This window comes from Colossoma macropomum, unplaced genomic scaffold, assembly GCF_904425465.1.
Source record: "Colossoma macropomum unplaced genomic scaffold, Colossoma_macropomum, whole genome shotgun sequence".
NCBI classification, from domain to species: Eukaryota; Metazoa; Chordata; class Actinopteri; order Characiformes; family Serrasalmidae; genus Colossoma; species Colossoma macropomum.
The window spans coordinates 40,363,729-40,375,975 of NW_023494792.1; the positions used below are offsets into that span (position 1 = coordinate 40,363,729).

Sequence of the window (12,247 nt, forward strand, 5' to 3'; positions counted from 1 at the left end):
GAGACATTTGGTATTTTTTTGGATTGTTGAATTGTTATGTTTTGGACTGCTGGATTGTTATGTTTGATTCTCAAATCAACAAAAAAGCAAGTTAGCAAATGTTTTGTTACCACAAACAGCTTTTTGTCCTTTTTGCCTTGGAAAGAAAGGAAAGAAAACATCAGAAAAGGAAGCAGCTATGCACTAATGCTTTGGTTATAACACTCAGCCTTAAGTTTATCCTTTGTCTTCCTTTGGTATAAAGCGCAGGTTTTGCCTAACTAATAATTTGGCAATTTTTTTTTTTACAAATTATTGATAATGTACATAAAAGAAATACAGAATTATTCATGGCTATCAAATGTATTGGTAAAGCCTGTACACTGACACCTAATAACAATCAGTGAAAAATCAACCAAAATCAATGTGTTTCTTTTAAGAAACTGAATGTGCATTTAATGCTGTAAAAAGTAAAAAAAAAAAATAAATAAATAATAATAAGATTGTAGCAATTAAAAGTGTAGGATACAGACACAGGCATTACCCAGGTTTACATGGATCATTCTACCAAATCGTCAGAACTCAAGACACATTTCAGGCAAATTCCTTTTGCTTTGAGTGACTCTATACCTTATGTTCACTTCCTTAAAACAAATGATAGAACATTCAATTTAGTCACTATAAAAACAATCAAAACGCTACCCAAACTTTACCAGATGTTTCAGTAGTGACTGTGTCTGTAGTGACTGTTTCAGCTCAAAAACACTAGCTTTGAACAGTTATATACAAATAAAACCATAATAATTTTATTAAAACAAAAAGGTTTACTTAATTAAATCAGCAATGCATGCTCAACATTAAACAGCTTTACTGGCATATTTAAACTTTTCCCACTGTGTGGCTAAAATAAGGCTCTGCTGTGAACTTAACCTCTTTCGCTCCCTATTACAGAAATAGTTCACTACATCGTGTGTCAATCATTTCATAGTGTTGTTCGAAATCTCAGCCATAAATTTCACTCCCAATATAGATCACTATAAAATACCCATAATGCATTTTTAGTGTACACACAATGTACGCTACAAATTCCAACATATACCAGAATGCAACAGTGTCTTACTAAAGCAGTAGAAGAGAGTGTGAGAGTTTGGAGTGAGATGCATTAGAGCCAGTCAGTGAGGAGCCTGGCCTCTTCCTATTTTCCTCGTTATGTGAAAAGCAGGACTGGATGCACCAGAAGGCGCCTGCGAGTGAGTCCTCAGTGTGTAAAAAAGTTTGTATTTCTTTAAATAAACAAAGAAAACTTACCTGTGTTTCCGTTTTTCTACAACACATGGGTTTTGGGCAGCAGGACGCTAACATTACTGCTACCGAGTGCTGATTGGTTGGCATTACTGCAACTGAGTGCTGATTGGTTGGCAAGTGGAGCAGCTCATTGGCTGTTCGCACCCATTGACATCATGAATGTACATCAGGCACCGTTTAAAATTCCCATAACTGAAGTTCAAAAATGCTCAAAAATATAACAGCAGTGTTAAAATGTTTTATGCTGTTCTGCATTCAATCATTTATAAACTATGATTTTGCTCAAATGCTCCATCTTAACCCATTTATTTTAGACTTGCTCTGGAGCGCCCTCTAGTGTTTGAGAAACCCGGAAGACATTACAGAGTGGCAATTCTACAAGTTCTTTAGATGCATCTCCTTAGAGCAGGAGCACACGCACACAGACAGCAGAGGGCGCTACACTCCAATTTTATATAAAATACGAATATAAGTTGACATTATTTCAACAAAAATAACTACATTTACGTGAGTCTCCATGACCCAGAAGGATAAGCGGTTTAGAAAATGTGTGCGTGTGTGTTTACATGAGTGAATCGGCAATGCATACTTAACCTTACACAGCTTTACTGACCGGTTTAAACTTTTGGAGGCACAGATTATGACAGCTGGTCAGCTAGTTAATGTGTTGTGCTTGCTCACCCTTAATTTTTACCTCAGCGTCCTTCATGGTCAAAATCACTGCATTAGTGAATCATAACAACTAACGTTAATCATGATTCTGTATCTGTTATTACTGGTTTGTCCTTAATTAATTATAGCTGCAGGCCACAAACGGCACTAAGCTAATGTAAATTTAAACGTTTTATGTATTGGCATTATTGGAAAAAATCACGAGTACAAAGAGCCTTCCACCAAAACGTCCATCAACAGCGCTGCACGCTAAGGAAACTTTTCTTCTTTTTTTTTTATCACATTTTCTTAATGTTTGAAAAATAAAGCATCCCGGATGCCCAATTTAGGAAACATTTCTGAATGAAACATTCATCTAGAGAAAAGAGGAGCTTATCATAAGTATTGTAAGAATTTCTGGAGATAAATGTGAAAATGACAGATCTGCTCTGGTAGATGCTACAAAATATCTGAGATGTAGGAGAGAGAGATATATAGACTTTAAAAAACGATGAGCAGTCTTTTATTCATATAATACGTGCACAGTGAGAAACAAAACAGATACAGGGAACATTTTTATTAATGAAACCTGTCACGACACACAGCTGTGTAACGCTGGTGAAGCTCCTTTCAAATGTCAACTATAAAAAATGCTTTGCTGGCAGATTTTTCTCTCCTACATGATTCAGTTTTATCGTAACTTGATGTGTAAACATCCTTACAGCCAGTATTTTCCAAAATCAATAATGCAGGTCAACAGTTCACAGGGTTCTCATGTGTTTGATTTGTTTGTGCGACAGACACATCTCACAAATGTCTGTCGCCTTTTTATAGAGCAGTGCTTCCGAATGTAGTGTCCAAAAAGTCTTCTGGTTGCTCCCAGTCAGTTCACTATATAGCACATGTAGTGAACGAGTTAAAGAGTGAACCATTCCAAATGCAGATTGTGTGTTTCTGTAGTGACAGAACTTTTTTTAATTAAAAATTAAACTCATGATGAATATAAATCTTTCAGCTTCACTAATAAATCAAAAAGATACTGAAAATAAAAACGTTGTTAGGTATCGCAGGTGATTGTTAAGGGGTTGCTAGGTGATTGCTATGGTCTCCCAGGCGTTAAGGTGTTGCTAGGCCCTCACTATGTTATCCCAGGTGGTTGCTAAAGTTTGCTAGGCCATTGATATGTTATCCCAGCAGGATGCCAAGCTGTCACTAGGCTGTTGCTACGACATCCCAGGTGGTTGCTTATATTTTGTGTAATGCCTATGAGGGTCATTGTAAGAGAGGTCCTTTGTGACATCACTAGTGGCAGTAGGAATTTTCTCAACATCCCACCGTTCGTTTCCTATGGGAAGAAAATAGTGTTTAAATGAACGCTGCTCGAAACCCATGACCATTTTATAATGACATGACCGATGAGGACAGTGTTCTTTAACATTTTCTCATTTCTTTTTCATTTTGCCACAAAAAATTCTCCATATACCCCCATCTGACTCACAATCAATAAACAAATATGCCCAGAGATAGAGATAATCAAATTTTATTAAATGACTTCATCTTCTGTACATGCATAATGCAAAGGAACGAGAGAGAAAGAGAGAGACAGAGAAAGAGAGAGAGATGTAGATTGCGCTCCCAAGAAAACATTCTATCAGGCTTTTCCACTGCATGTGCTGAGCTTTGCTAGTGTTGTTGCATTTATGTGGATATAAAACCCAGCAATGGGGAGCAAACAAGCTAACAGCAGAGCAATGCACTGCTCAAAAGCAATACAGTCTCAGCTCTCCGGCTTTCTATAACGCCTCCTCAATCAGTTGATTTGGTTATTTAAAATGCACCGCAGGAGCCTACAGCCTAGAAATCTCCTAACTGTATATCATGAATAGCTACATCTAATGATACTCGCAAATAAAAACAAAGTTGTAAACATTCAAATGATGCGTTTGACATAGAAATCATGATATTACATACAACATACAGCTCACTAAGTCTTAGAAAGTGGAAAATCCTCTATTAATGTTCTGTTGTCCTTCAGAAAGTGTGTAAGGTGCACGGCTGGTGAAAAGATCTGACAAATGATGAATTTAAAGGAATAGTTTAGCAAAAAACGAAGCTCATGGTTTCCCACCTTACTCCAAATGTAGCTGGTCAACCAATACGTGTTTGGTGTCTGAAGTTTGCTTCTTTAGTTTTAGCACTGGAGCTACGAGGCTAATGAAGCTAACAAGTAATGGAAGCTCATTAGCATGCTAAATTAGTATTGTGCTAACTGCAAGCCTAAATCATCACATACCTGCTTCAGACTGTGTTGAGCTGTTAAGTCACATTTGTGATTACAAATAGACCTCCTTATGTGGTTTCTGACACTGTACATTGTCATCTATAGATGCTGAGAAAATGCAGGATTCAACACGGCAGTCTGTATAATGCTAATTAGCATCTTTCATTGTTAGTTTTAATAGTATATCATACAATGTCAGAAACCAGATAAGCAAGTCAATCTGAGATTATGTAACAACCTGGTGTATACTGGGTGTATAATAATTTAGCATGATGCTAACTGCTAAACTTGTTAGCTACATTAGCCTCATAGTTATAGTGCAAAAGTAAACTAGGAGAGGAAAAGTTCATGAACAAATTTTAAGTTGCTATGAAATCCTAGTTGATTGCTAAGATGTTGCTAGGTCATTGCTATGGAATCCAACGTAGTTTGCTAGGCCATTACAATGGTATCCCAGCTGGTTGCCAAGGTGCTACAAGGCTGTTGTTTCTATGGAATCCCAGGTGGTTGCTAAAGTGCTGTTAAGGCATTGCCATGGTATCCCAGGTAGTTGCTAAGGTGTTGCTAAGCCACTGCTATGATGGTTGCCAAGGTGGTGCCAGGCAATTGGTATGTTATCCCAGTTGATTGCTAAGATGTTGCTAGACTTTTGCTATGGTATCCCAGGTGATTGCTAAGATGTTGCTAGGCTGTTGCAATGTCTGAAAAGTAGCAAACTTCAGACACTAAATGTTTCTTGTCTAATCAACTATACTTGAGGTAAGGATGAAAACTGTAAATCTGATTTTCACCCAGACTATTCCTTTAATGTACTATGCAGCTGGAGAGAGGAGCGCTAGCACTGACATTTCTCATCCGAGAGCACCAGGCCTTTTTAGATCCCCAGGGGGGGAAATGGAAGTAATGTGTTTCAGAGACATTGCTGTAATGTGCAGGGTATTGTACCCACTTTGGCCAAAAGAAGAACATATATCCTTTTGATTTTGGTTGTGATGACTCTCCATCATTCAGCCAATATCTTTCAATTTTTTTCTTTTTGTTGTTTGACACAAAGACATATCTCAGTCTCATCAGAGCATCAAATACAAACATAGAAGTACACAAACATCCATGCTGGTTGAGGAGATTATTAGTCTGAATGTCAGGGCCCTTTTCAACTCAAGTAGAAAAACAATGGGGAAGAGAGATGGTACATTCAATTTATGTAGTGATTTTTTTCTTTAAAGTTCCTCAAAACAATCGGAATGCTGTATGTACACACATTTACATTAAATAGAACATCATGACTTGGAGATACTGAAGGTGCGCCATCTCCAAGCATCTGTTGAGATCATACGCTTTTTTCCCCCCACACCAACACACAGCGTTCCTCTTCCAAAAAAGCAACATCATCATCATGGACAGAAAGACGGACAGACGGAACAGGCCGAAGCAGAAAGAAGCCCATGTTCTTCGTGGGATTTTGGAGGGTAGATGTCACTTCCCATTCCTGTTCTACCTCGTCAGCTGGCCCACGACTTTCAGCAAGGTTTTATTCTCCTGCTTCAGCTGCTCATTTTCATCTTCAATATCATCCAGATCCTGCAAAACACATGTAGAGGGACGGTGAATAATATGGGCCTTGAAAAATAAAGGTTCCTAATGATTCTTTGCTGTGATGTATGGTTCTAGGAAAAACCTTCAGTTGGCATAGAACTTTTAAATTGTGTGGAGGTTCTTTGAACATGTACAAAACATGGTTCTTTAAGGAACTATTTACCAGAAGTTTCTTTAGGGATGAGAAAGTGGTTCAACACCTTTACAAATCTGGTTTGTTGAGGGTTCTTTAGGGTTCTTTAGTAAAGGCAAAGCTTATGGGTAGAACTATGAATGCTGAGAACCTTATAAATCTCTAAGAGGTTCTTTGCATGGTTAAATGGTTCTCCTCTATGGCGAAAAACCTGTTGTATTCAAATAACCTTCAAACAGTTTTTATATAGCACCAAGTATTTTGGTGCTATTAAGGTTGGGCCAATAGACGATGCAATCATCCATCGTCATATGTCTACGTCTGTAGAACTTATGATCGGTGAGAATTTCCAGTATGTAAGTCTGCTGAACAACTCCGCAGCCCAGACGCTGTGAGTGAATCGCCATAGTGTGTGAGCTGTAGAGTCACTGCTGCATCACTCATGTCACGCAGAGGTAGAAAAAAGGGCTGTCTGGCTCGCGAGTGATACAGGAGTGATTGCAGAGGGAGAGAAAACACTGACTTTCTGAAAAGCCGTTTCGAGCTAGAGTCACTTCCACTCTGCACCGCTCACAAGCTTTGTCTACTATAATTCCAGTGTCTCTGCTATAATGTAGAAAACTATACTTATTACTTACTCACAGATCTGAACTGGTAAATATGCATTTTAAGGAATGTCGAGTATTTATAGTACCTTTGTACCCCTGGTGCACAACTATAGACTGTTTTTGTTGGCCATCCTCTATCCCAGTGGTCACTAACCCTGGTCCTAGAGATCTCCCTTCCTCCAGAATCTAGTTTCAACAACAACCTGACACAACTTCAGAAGTCCCTGATTGTCAGGTAAGGGGAGGGCAGCATGTTAGATGCAATTTGGAACTAAACTCTGCAGGAAAGTAGAACCCTAGGAGGAGGGTTGATGACCACAGGCGTAGCCCTTCATCTAAGGTCAGTTTCTGACCACAGAGTCGTTCTTGGCTGAGAATGATCCACAACCCCAATAACACCTGGTCAGCAGCAGTATGGTGGTCAAAAACTGACCGAAGATGATTTGGGGGGGTGGGGGAGGGTGATAAATTGTGCAGCAACAGATCTAAAACTGTACACTTACACAGTGAAGCATTAGGGTAAGTGGAGCTTAAAGAGGCCAGTGAGTGGAAGCATGACGTAGGGTTTTCTAATAAAACAGCCAGTGAGTGAATATTCCCCCAGTTTAATTCCAATATAAACTGGAAAGTGATAATTTCATTACATTAGTGCACTGTTCAAAGTCTTGGAGACGATGGTTCTGCCCTTCAACCGAGCATGCTTGATAATAACAAATTAAACATTAGCAGCTTCGATTAGCTGCAAATGAGCCGCCCTGCTGCCTCATCAAAGCTCAGCCGTGAAAGTGACAACTCTCATTTTCACTTTCCTCCATCAACAACGACTGCAGCCAATCGGCTGGATTAGCGGCCTGTCGCAGAGTCTTGAGTGTGGGAGATTACGGAGGAGTCGGACACGAGTTTAAAACGAGAGCGGACGAGAGAGGGCACGACTCAGCACGGTGATTAATGGAAAACACCATTCATTTCCACTTGAAATCGCAGCCTGACAGCTACTGTGGACTGTAAGTCACCAAATTAGCAACTGTGTCCTCCTCCGAACCAACACTGCTGGCTGCACGAATGTCCATCCACAGGGGAGGTAAATAATAACAATATTCCTAATATACAGAAAGTATAGAGAAATTAGTTTATTCTCTGGTTTTATTTCCTGCTGTTGTACTAACTTAAAGGGACCATATCATTAAAAAAAGTTGACTTTCCATCCTTTTTTTAAAATACATTTTATAAATGTACTGTTCGTTCTCCAGTCCATACAGTCCACATATAAAAACTAAGATGCAAAAACACCCCATTTTGAATTAATCAAAAGGTTGTTATGACAAGAAAAGCAACACATTCAACACACTGGCCTGCTCAGTAGTAGTGAGAGGTATGTAGGGTTGAAATTCTTGCTCTGGTATGAGTTTCGTGATACTAGTATACACAAACACACGCAGATAACGCGACATACAAACAGTCCAAATCACGCTAATGTAAGCCTCATTAGCTGAGTGGCTGAGCCAAGAATGATTCAAATCAAAACGAAAACTAAGTAGTCTCTCGATCACCTCCGGCTGTTGCATCTGAAGTCCACGTTGCTTTCAACGCATCAGACATAAAGAAACTGCCAGTCTTTTGTATGTATGCCTTACCCTAACATGGACACAGACGAAGCCTGGCTGATGAGCCGCCGGACTCTGTCAGCTGCATTGGACAGTGTCCCAGTTTCCCGGGTTTGTCCGCACAAAATGCCATGCTGTAGCTCACACTGAAGCAGGAATAACTGTAATATTTTCCTATTTCTGACAGCGTTTGACAAGCAGAGGGGCGAGCGTATGGGATGCATGTATAAGATAAATGACTTGAGAAATTAACAAAGCTGAAATCGGCCTCTTATTCAAATTTCCTGTTCCACCTTAAATGGTGCAGCAGTTACATTCAAGTGTCTGAATAGGTACATGTATGTAACTGCTGCTCCATTTAAGGTGGAATGAAAAATTCCAAAATGCCTAATTCAGACGTGACTTAACATTTAGTACCATTTTTGCCAGAAAGCAATACTGGATTTATCTATATTGTTGGTCATATATCAGTCTGAAAGTGACATTAAATAAAACAACCTGTTTAATTCTAAGGGACAAAGAGATTTTGGAAAATGTTCATGTAAAAGAATTCAGGGAAGAAGAATAAAAAAAAGTATGATATGGACCTTGAACATTTCCTAAAAATAATTAATTTAAGAGAACCTTCATTACTTTTCCCGGCTGACTATTTAGATGCATTTTCACTATGCTGGGTTAGTTTGATTTCTGCCTGCTTCCTTTTACTATCCTCTTATTTGCCATGTACAATGTATGATGTATTACTAATTTTTTGCTGTTAGTTGTGTTTTGCCTGAGTAAGGGTCTGAAAATGTTATTTCTGATAACAAAATTGCCAGTGGAATTGCTTGGGATATTTTGTTCAGAGCAGCTAAATCTTGCAGACAATTTAAAAACACTCCATATTTTGGCAGACTTGTGGGGCCCAGAAAGCACAAGAACATTCTTTGCTTTTTACCAATTTGTCATGTCACTTATGACCTTGCTTAGTTTTGTGTTCTGCCTAGAATCTCCTGAAATCTTCAGTGTACAGCAGCGGTTCTAAGATGCTGTTCCTTCAGTCCCACACTCTTCTACTACCATCTAAGGCTTCTAAATTATTTCACAAATAACCTTAAGAGTAGAGGCACTACTGCAGAAAAAAAGTCAAAGCATTATTTATAATATGTAAAATATGTGTTGCCTTTATGTGCTGCAGTGTTTTCTTCTGTACTACTTTTTTCTGTCCAGTCACTGGCAACACTAATATAATAGCTAGCAGTAGTGTAGGAATGAAATGAACACTTCATGACAAATGAGTATTTATGGGTACTCATGACAAAGTCAAGAAATTCTCTGAAGTACTGATGTGTGTGATGCACTCTTGTTTTTTGGACTTTGGGTTTGGTGTAGTGTATGGCCAGCTTTACTGTGTCTTTATATGCAAATGCTCTGCTCTGACTGAATCCCCCGTTTGGAGCCTGGTTCAAAAAGCAGCTGGAACACTCCTTATAACTTCAATCTGAATGGGCGGGGCTAAACTGCTGTAGGCTGAATAGGTGGAGATATGTAAATATGCTGGTTTTTGAAATCAACTTAGCTTAGTTTCCATATATGGACTGTATTGAATGGTATATTTTGTAACTGCAACAGTGTTTACATATTACATCTCATACTCATAAAAAAGCGAGGAGAATTTGATTTCCCATGACATGGTCCCTTTAGAGATATGCAGGGAACCACCTCATATTTTATTTTATTTATTTCTTCAAATATCTGCAGTCGTTTTGGATGCTTTTCTGGGCTTGAAATGTGCAGCAGCACAGCGTGTATCTTTTGGCAGCAGACTCTGAAGCGCTGTTTGATTTGGACTGCAGCTTCAGACGGAGTTATTTCTGACATGAGCGGGTTAGACCCCCTCGCCTCTGAAAGGCTGAGAGTTGAGGCGTGTTTTGCTAGCTAGCGCTGACCCTGGATCAGAGTGCAGGAGGGAAAGGCAGTTCTGGCCGTGTGGGACAGTGAATCAGAGCAAGTGCCGGAGCTCTGGGACAGACAGAGAGACCTTGCTGATCTTTCTGAGGGGAAAAAAAAAAAAATAATAAAAAATACAAATCTCATTCTTGGCAGGATTGCAGCAGACAGAAGTCGAGCGTTTCTGGAGGCGCTACTGTTGCCAGGAGGCTAACTCATCCTGCCTGAACGTCTCGAACATGTTAAGAGGCGTAAGCTGGAGAGAAAAATGTGAATTCAACATAATGACTTGAAGCGGTTCAGGAGATGCAATTTAAAATAGAACATGATTTACTACAGCAAAGACAATTTAACACATTACAGCTCTCAAATGAATAGTTTCATAAAAATTCTGTTTCACTACCACTCCCCTCCCCTTTTACCCCAAATACAAGCAGTCTAAAGTTTGCTGCTTTAGACTAATGTAGCTAACAAGTAAACAGAAGCTTATACACCGATCAGGCATAACATTATGACCACCTCCCCGTTTCTACGCTCGTTGTCCATTTTATCAGCTCCACTTACTATATAGGTGCACTTTGTAGTTCTACAGTTACAGACTGTAGTCCATCTGTTTCTCTGATACTTTGTTAGCCCCCTTTTACCCTGTTCTTCAGTGGTTAGGACCCCCATTTACCCTCACAGAGCAGGTACTATTTGGGTGGTGGATCATTCTCAGCACTGCAGTAACACTGATGTGGTGGTGGTGTGTTAGTGTGTGTTGCACTGGTACGAGTGGATCAGACACAGCAGTGCTGCTGGAGTTTTTAAACACCTCAGTGTCACTGCTGGACTGAGAACAGTCCACCAACCAAAAATATCCAGCCAACAGCGTCCTGTGGGCAGCGTCCTGTGACCACTGACTGTGCAGCAGCAGAGGAGCTATTGTCTCTGACTCTAATAGAGTGGACAGTGAGTGGACACAGTGTTTAAAAACTCCAGCAGCACTGCTGCGTCTGATCCACTCAGACCAGCACAACACACACTAACACACCACCACCATGTCAGTGTTACTGCAGTGCTGAGAATGATCCACCACCCAAACAGTACCTGCTCTGTGAGGGTAAATGGGGGTCCTGACCACTGAAGAACAGGGTAAAAGGGGGCTAACAAAGTATCAGAGAAACAGATGGACTACAGTCTGTAACTGTAGAACTACAAAGTGCACCTATATAGTAAGTGGAGCTGATAAAATGGACAATGAGTGTAGAAACAAGTTTAATTCTAAATTAAAGGTAAATCTTTAATAGATTTGCTACTGTTATTTCTGAATAATATACTGTTATTTATAAACACAAACAACATGACAGATACACTTCAGAGTTTAGGATGCTGCTATCCATGTTTATGGACAACAGTATGTCAGAGTGCTAGAAACCACATAAGCAAGGCCATTTGGGATTCTACAAAATTGTTCATAATTAAATGGTTAAGATGTAAACAAAGTCATGCAGAGTGGTCAGATGTGAAAATCCCAATAAAGCTATCTAGATTTATCAGCAAGCTTTACGTTTATGGAAAATGTTAAATAATTTGAAGCACAATTTTCCACCTTACAATCAACTTTTAAGCAAAACTGTCCTAAGCATGAGGTTCAATTTGTTTGTGATGTACTGGATTAAGATAATAACTTTTTGTCTATTACTGATTTTTGAATGAATTTCAATTTAACATTAACAGTAAAGAATTTTCTAAAATATGTAAAGCTATTCCTCCAGCTCTGCTTCAGCTCATAAAAGGTACAACGCATCATTCTAATGTATCTTTATCTCTCCCTATACTACAAAGTGATGGACTGGGATTAATGAGTTAAAGATGTAAAAATAAGTGGACAATAAGGGGTATAAATGAAAGTAAGTTTGTGGGTTTCAACAGGGCTTTTTGTTGTAACAGTGAACAACCCATAATGTGGGTCAAGGCTGCTACAGAATATCTATCAAAGTAAAAGAAACTCACTTTGAGATTATGTCATCTAATGATTTTCTTTGTGGTAGATTTGGTTCTGAAAATATGCCTTGCAGCTTTTGTCATTCACAGTGTGAAACCACTGAACATCATTTTTTTCTTGTGAATATTAAGAACCTTTTCATCTGAGATTAAAAACTGGCTTTTTACCTTTTAT

The 12,247-nt window shown here is 39.1% G+C and overlaps 1 protein-coding gene across 2 annotated transcripts in view; it reads right to left on the reverse strand.

Moving 5' to 3' along the window:
* Positions 1–5,564: 5,564 nt before the first annotated feature.
* Positions 5,565–12,247, reverse strand: part of pawr (PRKC, apoptosis, WT1, regulator) — a 98,100-nt gene continuing 91,417 nt past the window's right edge. For both annotated transcript variants that reach the window (XM_036577187.1, XM_036577188.1), the window contains one exon: positions 5,565–5,797. In XM_036577187.1, the coding sequence (XP_036433080.1) occupies positions 5,711–5,797 (87 nt within the window). In that variant the 3' untranslated portion in view covers positions 5,565–5,710. The remainder of the gene's footprint in view (positions 5,798–12,247) is intronic.